Below are 21,164 nucleotides of genomic sequence, written 5' to 3'. Positions count from 1 at the left end.
TGATGGGACTGGACTGGCTAGATGAGGGAAGAATGTTCCCGATGTTGGGGAAGTCCAGAACTAGGGGTCACGGTCTAAGAATAAGGGATAATCCATTCAGGACTGAGATGAGAAAGAGTTTCTTCACTCAGAAATTTGCGAACCCGTGAAATTGGGGCCAGTTCGTTTGATATGTTCAAGGGGGAGCTGGATGTGGTCCTTGTGGCTGAAGGGATCAAGGGGAATGGGGAGAGGGTGGGAATGGGATACTGTGATTGCATGATCAGCCATGGTCATATTGAATGGTGGGGCAGGCTCGAAGGGTCGAATGGCCAACTCCTGCACCTAGTTTCTATCTCTATGTTTCTCTGTAAAGCACTGCACTGTGCAGAGAGTGAAAATGGATTTGTCACTCAGAAAGGATCAAGGTCTGATCTGGGGTGCACATTGGTTCCTTGTGAGAGTGCTCAAAACTTGTATATTTGGTTCATGGGTTATATATGTCGGGGAGAATTTGGTTTGCATTCCAAGCTAATTTTGAAACCTCTTCTGTTTTAACCCTGAGGATGGGAATGATGAAGCTGTCAGCTTTATGCATCTTTCTGATGTTCATGGTTGGACACGCAGAAGGTAAGAATCACCCTTAATTTGCGTCTTCAGATCTGAGGGGAGGACTTTTATTACAAACTAGAATTTGCGTGTGATGAAACAGAGTCCAAGTCCACACTTTGATTGGGAGTTTTATTCATTTTAGCATATTCCAGAAAACTCTCACCACACTGATTACCATCCCCTAATATTTCCACAATCAATTCTAACCCATCAACTGTTCCCTCTCAGGCATGCCTGCAGATTTTACTGGATGATTTAGGTCCCCTACATATATTTATATTCTTATTATTGAGAATAATAATAAGAATGACACAAACAAAATAAGATACAAAATGAGAGCATCTTATATGATTTACTTTCTCTTTGCACTTGGGGATTGAAGCATCACTATCACCAGCAGCTGTTCCAACTTGCTCCTTTCTTTGTAAAACCATCAGAAAGCTGATTGCTACTATCTATTCATTTCAACTTGGAGAAACATGAAAGGGTTCAGAAAAGATTTACAAGGATGTTGCCAGGGTTGGAGGATTTGAGCTACAGGGAGAGGCTGAATAGGCTGGGGCTGTTTTCCCTGCAGGGTCAGAGGCTGAGGGGTAACCTTATAGAGGTTTATAAAATCATGAGGGGCATGGATAGGATAAATAGACAAAGTCTCTTCCCTGGGGTGGGGAAGTCCAGAACCATAGGCTTAGGGTGAGGGGGAAAGGTTTAAAAGAGACCTAAGGGGCAACTTTTCCCACGCAGAGGGTGGTACGTGTATGGAATGAGGTGCCAGAGGAAGTGGTGGAGGCTGGTACAATTACAACATTTAAAAGGCATCTGAATGGGTATATGAATAGGAAGGGTTTGGAGGGATATGGGCCAAATGTTGGCAAATAGGACTAGATCAGGTTCGGGATATCTGGTCAGTATGGATGAGTTGGACCGAAACATCTGTTTCCATGCGATTCATCTCTATGACCTAAAGACTCTAAGTGTTGTTGTTGTTTTACAGAGAATCTATCTAAGAGATGTCGACCGACACAGTCCAGTGTCTATGATTACCGTGGCCATGCAGTGAATGCCGTTGATGGGAACCCTGACCCCAACTACTCAAAATCATCCTGCACGGCTACTCAGAACGATATGGAGCCCTGGTGGAGAGCCGACTTACTCAGGTCACATAAGATACACTCAATCAGAGTCACCAACAGAGGGGACTGCTGTCCACAACGTCTCAATGGGGCAGAGATTCGGATTGGAGACTCTCTGGATAATAATGGCAACAGCAACCCCAAGTAGGTGGAGGAGAGGGAAACCTCGTACTAGGGCCTCAGGATTTGTGTGGAAATGGGATTAGGGGACAGATGTGTGGGGAATATTGTTGCATCACCATAGTCTTAGCAGACCATAGGGGCTGCTCTCTCATTAGAGAAGCGACTGGTGGTGATTTAACCTGAGAGCCACCAGACCTCAGGCTGGGGAAGAGGTTGAGAAAGAGAGTCCTTCATAGTAACCTCAAACCAGTAATGGGCATTGAACCCACACTGTTGGCATCAGACTGCTCTGTAAACCAACACTCTATCCAACTGAGCTAAACTGATTGTGGGGATATAGCTTTTATGTTGTGCAACTATTGCAGGGTCCAGGCCAATATTTAACTCCCAAACAGTATCACAAAAAGAGAGTAAACGCTCATGGGCTCAACACAAAATGTACAGTTTGCTCCATTTCCCATATTGCAGCAGTAACTATATTTCAATAAAACACTTCATTGGCTGTGAAGCCATTTGGGTTCTAGTTGATAGGTCTGTGTCACAGTATGGTCATGTTGTTGTGGTAATGGCCCTGGAGAAGAAATGCTGACAGCCATGCCAATGACCTGGGAACATGGTTTTGAACCCCACCCTGGCAAATAGTGACATCTGAATTCCATAATCATCAGCTGGTACAATGTCAGTCATGACCCCCACCCACCCCGTTACAAAAACCCATGAATGGCCTTTAGAGAGGGAAACTGCTTTCCTTATCTGGTCTGGTGTACATGTGACTCCAAACCCATTGCACTATGGATGACTCTGAAATGGCCTGGAGAGCTAGTCCAAGGAAACAAATTCTACTTTGTTTTGGACACCCAAGTCACACACAAGAATTTAAAAGCAAATCCAGAAATTGCTGCAGGAACTCAGCAGGTCTGGCAGCATCTGAGGAGGGAGTTAATGTTTCATAGAACACAGATCAATATGGGCCCTTCGGTCTTTGATGTTGTGCTGACCTTTTAGGAGAAAGTGAGGACTGCAGATGCTGGAGATCAGAGCTGAAAGTGTGTTGCTGGAAAAGCGCAGCAGGTCAGGTAGCATCCAAGGAGCAGGAGAATTGACGTTTCGGGCATGAGCCCTTCTTTAGGACCTTTCAGAAGGTCCTGAAGATCCAGAAGATCTGACCTTTTATCCTACTCTAAGATCAAACTAACCTACATATTCTATATTTTACTCTCATCCATGTGCCTATCCAAGAGTCGGCTTAAATGTCCTTAGTGTTTCAAGTTCAATGTGATTCTTCTTCAGAATTTATAAGCAGTATTAGGTCATCACTTCTGTGGGAATTTGGGAATTGGTACAATGTTAAAAGTCCAACATAAATGCTGACTGTTGTTTGATGGAGATATTGCTCACAGCTGCACCCAGAAGGGTGTGGCCTGAACACTGATGCTCCTTTCTTTAGTTGCTTGGACATTCAGATTTCCACATCCACCTCTTTCTCCAGATGTGCGACCATCAACTCCATTGGAGCTGGTCACTCCGAAACCTTCCAGTGCAATGGCATGCCTGGCCGTTACGTCAATATCTTCATCCCAAGAAGAAGAGAGTATCTGACTCTCTGTGAGGTGGAGATTTTCGGGAACTGGGAACGTTGGGTTGACTGTTAGAGGAGGAGGTCCCTAACTGGTAAGTAAAATAGCATGTCCCTCAGTTGAACCACTGGGAGGCCTGCACTCCACTTCTCCCCACGAGTATCCTGACATTTATTCTCAGCCACATTCCCAGATCCATTCACCAATCCCCCTCCCCTCATAACTGCTGAGCTGAGGTCAATGGTCAGGTTGTGGAACCTCCCAGTGACTCTCCTGCAAACATAGCAGCATAGAAACTAGGTGCAGGAGTTGGCCATTCGTCCCTTCGAGCCTGTCCCACCATTCAATATGATCATGGCTGATCATGCAATCTCAGTATCCTATTCCCACCCTCTCCCCATACCCCTTGACCCCTTTAATTCCTTCAGCCAAATGGTTAATGTATATTGTAACAGCTGGGGTCCCAGCACTGAACCCTGCAGTACCCCACTCGTCACTGCCTCCCACTCTGAAAAGGGCTAGTTTATTCCAACTCTCTGCTTCCTGCCTGCCAATCAGTTCTCTATTCATGTCAATACATTACCTCCAATACCATGAGCTTTAATTTTCCTCAATAGTACCTTGTATTGAACCTTGTCAAAAGCCTTTTGAAAGTCCAGATATACAACATCTATTGATTCACCATTGTCTACTCAACTGGTCACATCCTCAAAAAATTCCAGAAGATCTGTCAATCATGATTTCCCTTTAGTGAATCCATGCTGACTTGGACCAATTCTGTCACCACTTCCCAAATGCTCAATTATTACATCCTTAATGATTGACTCCAGCTACTTGCGGAGCGTTTCAGAGAACACCTCTGGGACACCCGGACCAACCAACCCAACCACCCTGTAGCTCAACATTTCAATTCCCCCTCCCACTCCACCAAGGACATGCAGGTCTTTGGACTCCTCCATCGTCAGACCACAACAAAACGACGGTTGGAGGAAGAACGCCTCATCTTCCGCCTAGGAACCCTCCAACCACAAGGGATGAACTCGGATTTCACCAGTTTCCTCATTTCCCCACCCCCCACCCTGTCTCAGTCAAATCCATCGAATTCAGCACCGCCTTCCTAACCTGCAATCTTCTTCCCGACCTCTCCGCCCCCACCCCAGTCTGACCTTTCACCCTCACCTTGACCTCTTTCCACCTATCACATTTCCGACGCCCCTCCCCCAAGTCCCTCCTCCCTACCTTTTATCTTAGCCTGCTGGACAAACTTTCCTCATTCCCGAAGAAGGGCTTATGCCCGAAACGTCGATTCTCCTGTTCCCTGGATGCTGCCTGACCTGCTGCGCTTTTCCAGCAAGACATTTTCAGCTCTGATCTCCAGCATCTGCAGACCTCACTTTCTCCTCCAGCATTTTCACCACCACCAATGTCAGGCTAACCAGCCTATATTTCCCCATTTTCCCTCTCCCTCCTTTTTAAAGAATGGAGATATGTTAGCTACCCGCCAGTCCATTGGTACTCTTCCAGAGTCTACAAAATACTGGAAAATGATCACCAATAGATCCACTATTTGTAAGGCCAGTTCCTTAAGTTCTCTGGGATACAGAGCATCAGGCCTTTGGGGCTTATCGGGTTTTAATCCCATCAATTTCCCCAATTCCATTTCCTGATTAATAAGGATTTCCTTCACTTCCTCTTTCATAATTGACCCTCTGACCCCAAGCATTTCCTGAAGATTATCTGTGTCTTCCTTAGTGAAGACAGATTGGCAAGTGAGTGTTGCCATCGTAATGAGCCCAATCTCCCTGGAGCTATGGGAGAATTCAGGAAGACCTTCTTGGACATTTCTCTCTGATCCCCATCAGACCCCTGACCCCCAACAGTTGTTGAAGACACCAAGGTGTTTGGTATTCCCACATCATCAATGACAACAGAGTCATCCCAAGGTAGGCCAGTTGTTGTTGTAGTCTTGACGGAGGCTCGTAGTCCTATTCCGGTGCCCCTCACGCCCTGCGTTCTCTCTCATGTTGGGGCTCCTCATTAAGAAACAACATTCCATTCAAACAATAATTGTTACCAAATCCTCACTCAGCTTCCTAATCTCTGTAATCTCCATAGTCCTCACAACCCCTTCAGCTACGTGGCCCTATTGTGGATTTTGGACACTCACTCACCACTGGCCATGCCTTCAGAAGGCTCTGGAATTCCCTGCCCACACCTCTCCACTTAGAGTGGAACACCTGTCCACTCAAGTCTATCCTTCCATCTGCCCCAGGCCTCAACTCCTTGATATTTCTAGGCCCGGCCACCTCCTTTTTGAAACTGTTTTGGTGAACTAGCCTCATCAGTTCTCTGGCCCAGAGAATTGTCTCATTCGTGACCCTCTGGGGGAAGAAATTCCTTCACATTTCCGTTTGAAGAGAGTGTCCCCTCAGGAGTGGTCAATGCAAGGAGAAGGGGATGGTTGGGATTGTGGAATCAGCTCCTATGTATTCCTGACTGGTCATCTTGCCACATTTCTCTGGGGAAAGGGGGGACTATACCCCAAACCCAAGCCCTCATCTTTCTGTGCTGGTGGAATGGGCCGTGTTTCATCTGATTACCCTCTCTCAAAGCACAGACACCAATGGGATGGTCAGTAAGAAGTAATTAGGTGAAAGGGAGGACTGCAGTTGCTGGAGATTAAAGTTGAGAGTGTAGTGCTGACAAACCAATGCAAGTCAGGCAGTATCCAAGGAGCAGGAATGGATGATAAAAGGCTTTTGCCCGAAACATTGATTTTCTTGCTCCTTGGATGTGGCCTGACCTGCTGTGCTTTTCCAGCACCATACCCTCGACAGTAGGAAGTAACATCTAGTTGATTGGGTAGAACTCATTGTTCCATTCTGTTCTATTTCCTAGGGTTATAGACAGCAGAGATGAAACCATCAGAATAAAGTACTGGAGCATCTGAGTTCAACCTCTTCCAGAAACTGTGAGCTACAGGAGTCAGTCTTGACAAGATTTACACCAGCTCTGACTTTCTGTATTGCCATGAAATAAAGCAAATCAATTCAACAACAGCTTTTGGTCTTTCAACAAATATGGCCCAGGGTAGAATATCACATGGGAACGATGGTGGAAGGGATACCAGCAGAACTGATTTTGAACAAGCTTTCCATTCTCTTCCGTTTGGCCCAAGCCTGGGTGTTTGGGAGACAGATTCCCCACTCTCTGAACTCAGTGTCCAGTCTTTGATGACGTTGCTGTCAAACACTGGAGCTTCAGCCATGAGAGAGTGGCCACCCTCATGGACAGCACCATCCAACAACAACTGGAGGCCATGTAAATGCAGCTCACTGTCCTTTGCATGGTCCATGAGCTGTGGATAGTGAGGAGGATTGCCAAATAATATAGCAGGATATCGAAAGGATGGAGACTTGGGTGGAGAAATGGCAGATGGAATTTAATCCGAACAAAAGCGAGGTGGTACAGTTTGGAAGATGTAATGCAGGAGGGAATATACAGTAAATGGCAAAACCCTCAGAAACATTAACATACAGAGCGATCTGCACTTAAAGGTCCACAATTCCCTGAAAGTGGCAACAGGCGAGCTTTCATCGGTCAGGGCACAGAGTATAAACACTGACAGGTCATGTTGCAGCTGTAGAGAAACTTAAGTCGGCCACATTTGGAATATTGTGTACAGTTCTGGTCACCACACAATCAGAAGGATGTGGAGGCTTTGGTGAGGGTACAGAAACAGAAGTTGCCTGGTTTGGAAGGTATTTGCTATCAGGACAGATTGGACAAACCTGGTTAATTTTCACTTGAACATTGGAGGCTGAGGGGTGACCTGATAGAAGTTTACAATATTATGAGAAGCATGGATGGAATGGACATTCAGAGTCTTTCTCCCAAGATAGAAATGTCAATTACTCGGGGCAGAGGTTGAAGATAAAAGGGGGTAAGTTTAAAGGACATGTGAGAGACAAGTCTTTTTTCCACAGAGGGTGGTAAGTGCCTGAGGAGGTGGTGGGCTGGATACAACAGCAATGTTTAAGAGACATCTTGAAAACTGCACGAGGAAGTAGGGAATACAGGGAGAGGGACCGCAGGGAGGCAGAAGGCTTTCAGTTTAGAAAGGTGAACTTGGATGTTCGCTTTTTGTGATTCATGGACGAAGATTCCTAATGCCAGCTTTCTGCAGTCTGTATCCATTTAAATAATATTCAGTGCCTCTGTTCTTCCTACCAAAGTGCATAAACACATTGTCCCACATTATATTCCATCTGCCAAGATTTAGCTCACTCGTCTGACCTGCCAATATCCCTCTGCAGACCCCTCCTGTGCCATCTGCAAACCTGGCTACGGTACATTCACTTTCCTCATGCCAGTCAATAAGATAATATTCTGAATAACTGTGGTCCCAGCACTGATCCTTGGGCGGTACACGAGTTACTGACTGCCATCTGGAAAATGCCCCCGTTATCCCCACTCTGTCTCCCAAGAGTTCTTCACGCAAATATAGTTCCCCCTAACATCATGGGCTCTTATCTTATTCAGTAGCCTAATATGTTTTGAAAATTCAAAAATATCTGATCCACTGCTTTCCCTTGATCTATCCTGCTTGGTACGAAGAGTCACAGAGTCATAGATGTGTACAAGATAAAAACCATCATTGTATTTGCCTCTCTGACTACTGAGGAGAAAGTGAGAACTGCAGATGCTGGAGATCAGAGATGAAAATGTGTTGCTGGAAAAGCGCAGCAGGTCAGGCAGCATCCAAGGAGCAGGATGCTGCCTGACCTGCTCCTTGGATGCTGCCTGAGCTGCTCCTTGGATGCTGCCTGACCTGCTCCTTGGATGCTGCCTGACCTGCTCCTTGGATGCTGCCTGACCTGCTCCTTGGATGCTGCCTGAGCTGCTCCTTGGATGCTGCCTGACCTGCTCCTTGGATGCTGCCTGAGCTGCTCCTTGGATGCTGCCTGACCTGCTCCTTGGATGCTGCCTGACCTGCTCCTTGGATGCTGCCTGAGCTGCTGCGCTTTTCCAGCAACACATTTTCAGCATTCTCCTGCTCTCTGACTACTGACATCCCCGAGGAGCAGGATAATCGACATTTCAGGCATAAGGCCTTCCTGCTTTTCCAGCTTCCTGTGTGGCACCTTGTCAAAGGCCTTCTTGAAGTCCAGATAGATAACATCCATTGGCTCTCTTTGGTCTAACCTGCTTGTTACTTCCAAAAAGAATTCTAGCAGATTTATCAGGCAAGACCTCCCCTTGATAAAACAATGCTGACTTTGCCTTATTTTACCATGCACTTCCAAGTATTCAGAAATCTCATCATGACAATGAATTCCAGGATCTGACCCACGACGGAGGTTAGATTAATCGGACTGTAATTTTCTGTCTTTTGTCTTGCTCCCTTTTTAAGCAGGGTGTCATGTTAGTGATTTTCCAGTTGTCTGGGACCTCCCTGATTCGAGCGATTCCTGAAAAATCACCATTAACGCCTCCATTATCTCTTCAGCTATCTCCCTTAGAACCATCTGGTCCAGGTGATTTATCCACCTTCAGGCCATTCAGTTTTTCTAGCACCTTCTCCTTGGTGATGGCCACCAGACTCAGCTCTGACCCCTCACTCTCTTGAATCTTTGGGATTTTACTCGTGTCTTCCACCGTGAAGACTGACGTGAAATAATTATTCAGTTCCTCAGCCATTTCCATGATCCCCACTACTATCTCTCCAGCATCATTTTCCAGCTGCCCAACTTTTGCCTCTCTTTGCCCTTTATATATCTAAAGAAAACTCTTAGTCTTCCTTGACATTACAGGCTAGTTTACCCTCATATTTAATCTCCAAACACCTCCCCCCACCCGGCTCCTTATTTCTTTTTTTGTTGCCCTCTGTTGGTCTTTGTAAGCTTCCCAATCCTCTGGGTTCCCACTGCCCTTCACCACATTATCTGCTTTCCCTTTTGTTTTTATGCTGACCCTGACTTCCCCAGTCAGCCACGGTTGCCTCATCCTCCCAGTACCTTGCTTCCTTTTCCTCGGGATGAATCCCTGTTGTGTCTCCTGAATTACTCCCAGAAACTCCTGCCATTGCTGTTCCACTGTCTTTCCTGCTGGGCTCCTCTCCCAGTCAATTCTACCCAGCTCCTCCCTCATGCCTCTGGAGTTGTATTTATTCAGATAGCATACCATTACCACTGATTCTACCTTCTCCCTCTCAAATTGCAGAGTAAATTGAATCATATTATGAGCGCTGCCTCCTACGGGTTCCTTCACCTTAAGCTCCCTTACCAAGCCTGCCTCATTGCACAACACTAAATCCAGTATTGCCTGTTTCCTAGTGAGCTCCACCACAAGCTGCTCCAAAAAGCCATCCTGTAGAAACTCCACAAATTCCCTTTCTTGCAATCCACTGCCAACCTGATTTCTCAGTCCACCTGCACACTGAAATCCCCCATGATCGCTGTAACTTTGCCTTTCCTACACATCTTTTCTATCTCCTGGAGTACCTTGCGCCCCAGCTTCTGACTGCTGTTTGGAGGTACATAACTCCAACTATGGGTTTTTTCACCTTTGCAGTTCCTCAATCCTCCCCACACAGATTCGACACCACCTGACCCTACTGTATTTCTTACTATTGATTTAATTTCATGTTGTACTAATAAGGCAATCCCTCCCCCTCTGCCCACCTGCCTGCCTTTTCGATAGGATGGATATCTGTGAATATTCAGCTCCCAATCCTAATCCCCTTGCATCTCCGTGATGCCCACCACGTCATACCTGCCAATTTCAATCTGCGCCACACGTTCATTTACCTTATTCCTGGCACTGTGTGCATTCCGATATAACACCTTCAGTCCTGTCACTCGTTTGTCCAGTGTGCTTGAAGTTTGATCGCTAACCCATTCCATACACTCTGTCCTTTTTGTGTCAGTGCTGGAGATTTTAATAACCCCTCCTGAGCTCTGCTCTCTTACCTCCTCCTTTAATTCGGGTTTTCTCATTTCTCCTATAAGTGACCCCCCCCCCCCCCGCATTTAGTTTAAAATCCTGTCTACAGCCCTAGCTATGCGGTTCGTTCGGACTCTCATCCCTGCACCCATTGGAGCAGCTCCCTCCTTCCCCAGTCCTGGTGCCAATGTCCCATGAATTAGAACATAGAACATAGAACAGTACAGCACAGAACAGGGCCTTTGGCCTTTGATGTGATGGCCTTCTATCCTGCTCTAAGATAAAACAAACTACATACCTTTCAATTTACTATCATCCATGTGCCTAACCAAGAGTCGTTTAAAATGTCCCTAATGTATCTGACTCTACTCCCACCGCTGGCAATGCATTCCACACACCCACCACTCCCTGTGTAAAGAACCTACCTCTGACATCTCTAAACCTTCTTCCAATCACCTTAAAATTATATCCCCAAATGACAGACATTTCTGCCCTGGGAAAAAGTCTTTGGCTATCCACTCTATCGGTGCCTCTCATCATCCCGTACTCTTCTATCAAGTCACCTCATATTCTTCTTCACTCCAATGAGAAAAGCCCTCGCTCTCTCAATCTTTTTCCGTAAGACAAGCTCTCCAGTCCAGGCAGCATCCTGGTAAATCTCCTCAGCACCCTCGGTAAAGTTTCGACACCTTTCCTTTAATGAGGCGACCAGAACTGAACACAATATTCCAAGTGTGGTCTAACCAGGGCTTTATAGAGCTGCAGCATAACCTCGCAGCTCTTAAACTCAATCTCCCTGCTAATGAGTAAAGTAGAGTAGCAATTTGTCATTTCTCCCATATACAACTGATACAGTAAAAATGAGACAGTGTTCCTCCAAGACCAAGGTGCTACATAGACAGCACAAACTACACGATCATACTCAGGGCAGCATAAAGTGCATAAGGAGTGCAAAACTCACAGCTTAAAGTATAATAAAAGAATGATAACTAATAGACATTGTTCTGGCAGCCATTTGAAGTCGTGCAAGGAATTTCAGATGGGAAGGAGTCTGATCATACAGTGTTAAGGAGCCTGATGGCTTGGGGGATGAAATTGTTGCACAGCCTGGCCGTGAGAGTCCAAATGCTCCAGTATCTTCTGCCAGATGGCAGGAGGGAGAAGAGTTTGAGTAAGGGCTGTGTGGGGTCTTCCACAATGCTCTTAGCCTTTTGGATGCAGCATGTGGTGTAAATGTTCTGTAATGGAGGGGAGAGAGACCCTGATGATCCACTCAGCTGTCACCACTATCCGTTGTAGGGTCTTACGATCAGAGACAGTGCAATTCCCAAACCAGGCAGCAGCTCAGGGTACTCTCAATGAACCCTCTGTAGAATGTCGTGACGATGGGAGGGGGGGGGGAGCTTTCCTCAGCCTACGCAGAAAGTAGAGACACTGCTGGACTTTCTTGGCTATGAAGCTGGTGTTGAGGGTCCAGGTGAGATTCTCCACCAGGTGTATGCCAAGAAACTTTGTGCTGCTCATGATCTCCACAGGGGAGCCGTCAATGTCCAGCAGAGAGTGGTTGCTACGCCCTCCTGAGGTCAGCAATCATCTCTTTCATGTTGTCCATGTTCAGAGACAGGTTATTGTCTCTGCACCAGTCTGTTAGGCACTGCACTTCCTGTCTGTATGCTGGCTCATTGCTCTTGCTAAAGAGACTCACTACAGACATGTCATCAGTGAACCTGATGTGATTTGAGCTGCATATCGCTGCACTGTCATGTGTCAGCATGGTGAACAGCACTGGCCGTGTTAGAGATGCCGTCCCCAATCCGCACTGACTGAGGTCTCCCAGTCAAGAAGTCCAGGATCCAGTTACAAAGGGATGTATTTAGGCACAGCAGACTCAGCTTTCCAGTCAGGTGCTGAGGAATGTTGGTGTTAAATGCAGAACGGAAGTGTATGAATAGTAATCTGAAGTAGGTGTCCTTCTCCAGGTGGGTGAGGGTCAGATGGAAATGGCATCATCTGTTGAGCGGTTTGGACAATACAAGAACTATAGGGTCTCCAGTGAAGGGGGCAGCAGGGTTTTAATATGCCTCATCACAAGCCTCTTGAAACATTTCATAATGATCGGTGTTAGTGCAACAGGGCAGTAGTCATTGAGACAGGACGCTGAAGACTTCTATGCATGGGGATGACGGGAGCAGCTTTGAAGCATGTTGGAACTATAGAGCAGCTCAGAAAGATGTTAAAGATGTCCATGAGAACATCTGTCACGATGTCAGAGCATCCTCTGAGCACTCTACCTTGGATGTTATCTGGTCCAAATCATCCGGGAGGGAGGCATCACCAGCACAAGCAGGCGATGCTGTTCTGTGGTTGGTAATGGCCAGGATGTTGACACATCATACATCTTCTTAATGACCCTGTCAACTTGGATGGTAACTTTGAGGGATCTATGAACATGGACCCCAAGATCTCTCTGTTCCTCCATACTGCCAAGAATCCTGCCTTTAAACCTGGATTCTGCATTCAAATTCCACCTTCCAAAGTGAACCACTTCACACTTTTCCAGGTTGAACTCCATCTGCCCCTTATCAGCCTAGTTCTGCACCCTGTCATTGTCCTGTTGCAACCTACAACAGCTCTCCACAGTATCCACAGGTCCACCAACCTTCCATGCCGTTGGCAAACTTACTAACGCACCCTCCAATTTCCTCATCCAAATCATTTATAAAAATCACAAAGAGCAGAGGTCCCAGAACAGATCCCTGCGGAACACCACTGGTCACCGAGCTCCAGGCTGAATACTTTCCATCTACCATCACCCTCTGTCTTGTATGGGCCAGCCAATTCTATATACAGACAGCTAGATTTCCCTGTACCCCATATCTCCTTACTTTCTGAATGAGCCTACCGGGGGAACCTTATCAAACGCCTTGTTAAAATCCATGTACACCACAACCACTGCTCTACCCTCATCAATGTGTTTTGTCACATCCTCAAAGAATTCAATAAGGTTTGTGAGGCATGACCCAACCCTCACAAAGCCATGCTGACTATCTCTAATCAAACTCTAGTTTTCCAAGTAATCATAAATCCTGTCTCTTTGCCCACCACCGATGCAAGACTGACTGGTCTGTAATTCCCAGGATTTCTCCCACACCTATCTTTGAGCCACACATTTACCTGCTTAATCTTATTGACCCTGTGCCAATCAGCTCGTGCTCAGGTAGAAATCCAGAGATTATTACCTTTTTGGCTCTGCATTTTAATTTAGCTCTGAGGTGTTCACACTCCCTTAGCAGAACCTCTGCCCTAGTTTTATCAATGCCGTTGGTACCTACATGGACCATGATCACTGGCTCTTTGTCCTCCCACTCCAGGTTCCTCTGCAGCCCAGATGGAATATCCCAAACCCAGGCACCAGCCAGGCAACACAGCCTTCAAGTCCCTCAGTCCTGGTCACAGACAACACTGTCTATACCTCTAATTACACTGTGCCTAGTTATACCAACACAGCCTTCAAGTCCCTCAGTCCGGGTCACAGACAACACTGTCTATACCTCTAATTACACTGTCCCTAGTTATACCAACACAGCCTTCAAGTCCCTCAGTCCGGGTCACAGACAACACTGTCTATACCTCTAATTACACTGTTCCTAGTTATACCAACACAGCCTTCAAGTCCCTCAGTCCTGGTCACAGACAACACTGTCTATACCTCTAATTACACTGTTCCTAGTTATACCAACACAGCCTTCAAGTCCCTCAGTCCTGGTCACAGACAACACTGTCTATACCTCTAATTACACTGTCCCTAGTTATACCAACACAGCCTTCAAGTCCCTCAGTCCTGGTCACAGACAACACTGTCTATACCTCTAATTACACTGTCCCTAGTTATACCAACATTCCCTTCTCTCCTCCCAGTTGAATGGCTCCTGCACCACGGTGCTGTGATTAGTCGGCTCATCCTCCCTGCAGTCCCCATTCCCATCCACACAGGGATCAAAACTCTCAAACTCTCAGAGAAGGACAGGGGATGGGGATCCTGCATCTCCATCTCATGGATCCCTCTACCTGCCTCATTCACAGCCACACCCTCCTGTCCCTGACCACTGGCCAAATTCGAGTGAGTCAAAGGGGTGTGACTGTGGTGTATCTGTGTCAGGGGAAGGCAATAACGTAGAGACATTATCACTGGACTGTAAACCCAGGGACCCCAGTAATGTCCTGGGGACCTGGGTTTGAATCCTGCATTGGCAGATGGTGGGATTTGAATTCAATTAAAAATCTGGAATTGAGGATGAGCAGGAGTCAATTGTCAGGAAAGCCCATCTGGGTCACTAATGCCCTTCAGGGAAGGAAGCTGCCATCCTTTCTTGCTCTGACCTACATGTGACTCCAGACCCACAGCAATGAGGTTGATTTTGAACTGCCGTCTGGGCAATTAGGGATGGATAATAAATGCTGACCCAGCCAGTGACACCCTCATCCCATGAATGAATAGAAAAAATAAGTATTTTGGATTGTCACACTGAGAGTCATCGAGTCAGACAGCACAGGAACAGATCCTTTGGCTCGTCATGTCTCTGCCAAAGGACCAAATTACACTAATCCCATTGGTCCACAGCCTTCTGTGCCCTGGCATTTTAAGTGCCCATCCAGATGCAATTTAAATGTTGTGAGAGCACTTGCCTCGAACACCCCCTCACACAGCACGGTCCATATTTCTCCCCTTGATTTGATTTATTGTAGTCATATGTAACTAAGTACAGTGGATAGACAAACTCAGACTATCCAGTCTCTCTTCATAACTCCTCCTAAGTCAATCAATGAAGATAGAAAACTGGTTAAGTGTTTTTTTAATGCTGATTAATAATTTTGTGATTATTAAGGAAACTGGATTGGTGGATCGTATTTGAAGTCTAATGTAGTGAACACATATAACTGGTTGAATCGGGTTTTGTAAACGACTGAAATTGATGATGATATGAATTGTGGAGGAGAGAGATGGGAGAGAGAGGGAGAGAGGGATGGGGGAGAGAGAGAGAGAGAGGGGGACAGAGAAAGCGGGACAGAGAAAGAGAGAGAGAGGGGGGGGAGAGAGGGAAAACGAGGGAGTGAGGGAGGGAGGAGAGAGAAAGGGGGAGAGGGAGAGGGCAGGAGAGAGTGTGAGAGAGAGAGAGAGAGGGACAGAGAGAGAGAAAGAGAGAGAGAGGGACAGAGAAAGAGAGAGAGGGGGAGGGAGGGAGAAAAAAGTACAGAGATAGAGAGAGGGGGAGAGACAATAGGTGCAGGAGTAGGCCATTCGATCCGTCCAATCCTTTAATAATCTTATACGTCTCAATCAGATCCCCTCTCATCCTTCTAAACTCAAGTGTATACAAGCCCAGTCGCTCCAATTTTTCAACATTGGATAGTCCCGCCATTCCGGGAATTGACCTCGTGAATCTACATTGCACTCCCTCATTAGCCAGAATGCCCCTCCTCACATTTGGAGACCAAAACTGCACACAATACTCCAGGTGCGGTTTCACCAGGGCCCTGTATACCTGCAGAAGGATCTCTTCTAGAGAGAGGGGGGAGAGAGAGAACACTGCTCCAACCTCAACAGAATGTGCTAAGATTAGATTAGATTACTTACAGTGTGGAAACAGGCCCTTCCGCCCAACAAGTCCACACCGACCCGCCGAAGCGTAACCCACCCAAACCCATTCCCCTACATTTACCCCTTACCTAACACTACGGGCAATTTAGCATGGCCAATTCACCTGACCTGCACATCTTTGGACTGTGGGAGGAAACCGGAGCACCCGGAGGAAACCCACGCAGACACTGGGAGAATGTGCAAACTCCACACAGTCAGTCGCCTGAGGCGGGAATTGAACCCGGGTCTCTGGCGCTGTGAGGCAGCAGTGCTAACCACTGTGCCACCGTGCTGCCCACAAGATTCAGGAAGTTTGTGCACCACCCTCAGTTAGAAACAAGGGACGATGGACCATTTATAGATTTACATCTTTAAATGGAACTATCTCTAGCATAACCCACTGAACAGGGACAGGCTCAAGGGGTTGAACGGCCCTTTCACATTGGAATCTTTTTGCAGATCACTGTTTAATGAGCAGCAGGAGAGAATGGTGTCGGAGTGAAGGACATTGAGAGAAGCGCAGCCTGCAGTGAATGGTTAGTGTTTGGAACACATGCCCCAAGAGTGCAATGGAGACAGGTCCAATTGAATGGGACTGGTATCCGCACCGATATGGGGAGAAGGGAAATTGTTTTCCTTTTGGCCTTCAAGAACTAAGACTTATTGGCTAAAGTGAATCTCAGCAGAAAAAATAAGGCTATTGTTCTGCACAAGTAAGTGTTATAGGTTATTTAGAGGAGTCAACTTATGTATTTATATATTAAGCTAACCTCATGAAGTCATATTGAATTCAAATTCTACCATGGCAGGAATAGAACACAGGTCTCCAGACATTACTTGGATTTAGTGCAGTGATAACACTACTAGGCTATTGCCTTCCACTTAGACAGATACACCACAGTGACACCCCTTTGACTAACTAACTCGAATTCGGCCAATGGTCAGAGACAGGAGGGTGTAGGCTGTGAGTGAGGCAGGTAAAGGGAGCCAGGAGGTAGAGATGCAGGATCCCCAGCCCCTGTCCTTGTCCAACAGGTTTGACAGTTTGGCTCCCTGTGTGGACGAGAATGGAGACTGCAGGGAGGATGACCCGACTGACCACAGCACCGTGGTGTAGGAAGCCATTCAACTGAGAGGTCAGAAGAGAAGATTCTTTCTGGAATGTTGACATCGCTGGCTGTTTTCAGCTGATAAACAGACTCCAAACTTGCTGCCTCAGAGTGAACCCCTCCAGAATAAAACTCCTGCTCTGCAACAGGCGCTCATTGGTTTATTTCTCAGGACAACACCCTGACCAGAGTCAGCCTGCCTGCTTCAAAATTTAACTGCACTCTGGCAGTTAACTGTCAATCATCATCAATTGCTGCATTCTCTGTGGCAACACCATTCTCAATCAAATGTGTTGCTAATCACCAGTTTTGTCTCAGGTCGAATAAAAGTAGGTTTTCCCATGGAATTGATTTTCTTGCAACTTATCCTGATAGGTCTAAGATTCTCCTGGGAATGTTTAATGGGGGACAGTGTAGACTGTGCTTTACTCTGTATCTAACCCTATGCTGTCCCTGTCCTGGGAGTGTTTGATGGGGGACAGTGTAGAGGGAGCTTTTCTTTGTATCTAACCCTGAGGTGTCCATGCCCTGGGAGTGTTTGATGGGGGGGACAGTGCAGAGGGAGCTTTACATTGTACGTAACCCTGTGCTGTCCCTGTCCTGGGAGTGTTTGATGGGGACAGTGTAGAGGGAGCTTTACTCTGTATCTAACCCCGTGCTGTCCCTGTCCTGGAATATTTAGTAGTAGGTTGCATCAGGTCCACACCCCCCTACAACCCACCCTTCCATCCTGGCACCTTCCCCTGCCACCGCAGGAATTGTAAAACCTGCGCCCATACCTCCTCCCTCACCTCCATCCAAGGCCCTAAAGGAGCCTTCCACATTCATCAAAGTTTTACCTGCACATCCACCAATATCATTTATTGTGTCCGTTGCTCCCGATGTGGTCTCCTCTACATTGGGGAGACTGGATGCCTCCTAGCAGAGCACTTTAGGGAACATCTCCGGGACACCCGCACCAATCAACCACACCAACCTGTGGCCCAACATTTCAACTCCCCCTCCCACTCTGCCGAGGACATGGAGGTCCTGGGCCTCCTTCACCGCCGCTCCCTCACCACCAGACGCCTGGAGGAAGAACGCCTCATCTTCCGCCTCGGAACACTTCAAACCCAGGGCATCAATGTGGACTTCAACAGTTTCCTCATTTCCCCTTGCCCCACCTCACCCCAGTTTCAATCTTCCAGCTCAGCACTGTCCCCATGACCTGTCCTACCTGCCTATCTTCTTTTCCACCTATCCACTCCACCCTCCCCCGCCCCCGACCTATCACCATCCCCTCCCCCAATCACCTATTGTACTCTATGCTACTTTCTCCCACCCCCACCCTCCTCTCACTTATCTCTCCACCATTCAGGCTCTCTGTCTGTATTCCTGATGAAGGGCTTTTGCCCGAAACGTCGATTTTACTGCTCCTCGGATGCTGCTGAACTGCTGTGTTTTTCCAGCACCACTCATCCAGAATCTGGTTTCCAGCATCTGCAGTCATTGTTTTTACCTTGCATCATTAGCAAGTTTGCAGATGACACTAAGATTGGTGGAGGAGCAGATAGTAAAGGGGACTGTCAGAGAATACAGCAGAATATAGATAGATTGGAGAGTTGGGCAGCGAAATGGCAGGTGGAGTTCAATCCGGACAAATACGAGGTGATGCGTTTTGGAAGGTGCAATTCCAGAGCAAACTATACAGTAAATGGAAAAGCCCTGGGGAAAATTGATGCACAGAGAGATCTGGGTGTTCAGGTCCATTGTTCCCTGAAGATGGCAATGCAGGTCAGTAGAGTAGTCAAGAAGGCATACAGCGTGATTTCCTTCATCGGACGGGGTACTGAGTACAAGAGTTGAAGTACACGGTATTGAGGTACAGTTAGTAAGTTTGCAGATGAAACCAAAATTGGAGGTGTAGTGGACAGTGAAGAGGGTTACCTCAGATTACAACAGGATCTTGACCAAATAGGCCAATGGGCTGAGAAGTGGCAGATGGAGTTTACTTCAGATAAATGCGAGGTGCTGCATTTTGGGAAAGCAAATCTTAGCCGGATTTATACACATAATGGTAAGGTCCTAGGGAGTGTTGCTGAACAGAGACCTTGGAGTGCAGGTTCATAGCTCCTTGAAAGTAGAGTCACAGGTAGATAGGATAGTGAAGAAGGTGTTTGGTATGCTTTCCTTTATTGGTCAGAGTATTGAGTACAGGAGTTGGGAGGTCATGTTGCGACTGTACAGGACATTGGTTAGGCCACATTTGGAATATTGCGTGCAATTCTGGTCTCCTTCCTATCGGAAAGATGGTGTGAAATTTGAAAGGGTTCAGAAAAGATTTACAAGGATGTTGCCAGGGTTGGAGGATTTGAGCTATAAGGAGAGGTTGAACAGGCTGGGGCTGTTTTCCCTGGAGTGTCGGAGGCTGAGGGGTGACTTTATAGAGATTTACAAAATTATGAGAGGTATGGATAGGGTAAATAGGCAAAGTCTTTTTCCTGGGGTCAGGGAGCCCAGAACTAGAGGGCATAGGTTTAGGGTGAGAGGGGAAAGATATAAAAGAGACCAAGGGGCACCATTTTCACGCAGAGGGTGGTACGTGTATGGAATGAGCTGCCAGAGGAAGTGTTGGAGGCTGGTACAAATTAAGAGGTATTTGGATGGGTATATGAATAGGAAGGATTTGGAGGGATATGGGCCGGCTGCTGGCAGGTGGGACTAGATTGGATTGGGATATCTGGTCGGCATGGACGGGTTGGACCGCAGGTTCTGTTTCTGTGCTGTACATCTCTATGACTCTATGACTCTAAGAGTTGGCAGGTCATGTTGCAGTTGTATAGGACTTTGGTTCAGCCACATTTGGAATACTGCGTACAGTTCTGATCGCCACATTACCAAAGGATGTGAATGCTTTGGAGGGGGTGCAGAGGACGTGCACCAGGATGTTGCCTGATATGGAGGGTGCTAGCTATGAGAAGAGGTTGTGTCGATTAGGATTATTTTCATTGGACAGGAGGAGGTTGAGGGGGGACTTGATTGAGGCCTACAAAATCATGGGAGGTTTAGACAGGGTGGATCGCAAGTAACAGTTTCCCAGAGTGGGGGACTCAATTACTAGGGGGTGACGTGTTCAAAGTGAGGGGGGGAAAGTTTAGGCGAGATACGCTTGGAGATATATAGAAGGTGGTGGGTGCATGGAATGCGTTACCAGCAGAGGTGGTGGTGGGAGAGGGGGGTAACAATAGCATCATTTAAGATGTATCTAGACAGATACATGAATGGGCAGGGAGCAAAGGGATACAGATCCTTTGAAAGTAGGTGGCAGATTTAGATAAAGGATCTGGATTGGCACAGGCTTGGAGGGCCGAAGGGCCTGTTCCTGTGCCGTAATGTTCTTTGTTCATTACCTTTCCTATTATCTGCTGAACTTGGATACTCGCCTTTTGTGATGCATAGATCAGGATTCCCTAATCCCTCTGATCTGCAGCTTTCTGCAGTTTGTATCCATTTAAATAACATTCAGTTCCTCTGGTCTTCCTACCAAGTGCATAACCACACATCGACCCACATTATACCTTGGCAAATGGAATATATTCCCAATTCCTTCGTCTCCGCCGCATCTGCTCCCAGGAGGACCAGTTCCAAAACCGTACAACCCAGATGGCCTCCTTCTTCAAGGACCGCAATTTCCCCCCAGACATGATCGACGATGCCCTCCACCACATCTCTTCCACTTCCCGCTCCTCCGCCCTTGAATCCCGCCCCTCCAATCGCCACCAGGACAGAACCCCACTGGTCCTCACCTACCACCCCACCAACCTCCATGTACAGCGTATCATCCGCCGTCATTTCTGCCACCTCAAAACGGACCCCACCACCAGGGATATATTTCCCTCCCCTCCCCTATCAGCATTCCAAAAAGATCACTCCCTCCATGACTCCCTTGTCAGATCCACACCCCCCACCAACCCAACCTCCACTCCCGGCACCTTCCCCTGCAACCGCAAGAAATGCAAAACTTGCGCCCACACCTCCCCCGCTTACTTCCCTCCAAGGCCCCAAGGGA

At 47.2% G+C, this 21,164-nt stretch overlaps 1 protein-coding gene across 1 annotated transcript; it reads left to right on the top strand.

Annotated features, from left to right (window-relative positions):
* The first annotated feature begins 544 nt into the window (after positions 1 to 544).
* Positions 545 to 6,483, top strand: LOC148150040 (fucolectin-like). The gene is made up of 4 exons (XM_087987735.1): positions 545 to 609; positions 1,586 to 1,868; positions 3,337 to 3,518; positions 6,323 to 6,483. Exons 1-3 carry the CDS (start codon positions 546 to 548, stop codon positions 3,497 to 3,499), a joined length of 510 nt encoding a protein of 169 aa, XP_087843861.1. The 5' UTR covers position 545; the 3' UTR covers positions 3,500 to 3,518; positions 6,323 to 6,483.
* The last annotated feature ends 14,681 nt before the right edge of the window (positions 6,484 to 21,164 follow it).

The sequence above is a fragment of the Chiloscyllium plagiosum genome, unplaced genomic scaffold (assembly GCF_037043375.1).
Source record: "Chiloscyllium plagiosum isolate Xiang-an unplaced genomic scaffold, Cpla_swu_hap1 HiC_scaffold_5, whole genome shotgun sequence".
NCBI classification, from domain to species: domain Eukaryota; kingdom Metazoa; phylum Chordata; class Chondrichthyes; order Orectolobiformes; family Hemiscylliidae; genus Chiloscyllium; species Chiloscyllium plagiosum.
This window is presented reverse-complemented; position numbering and strand designations above follow the sequence as displayed.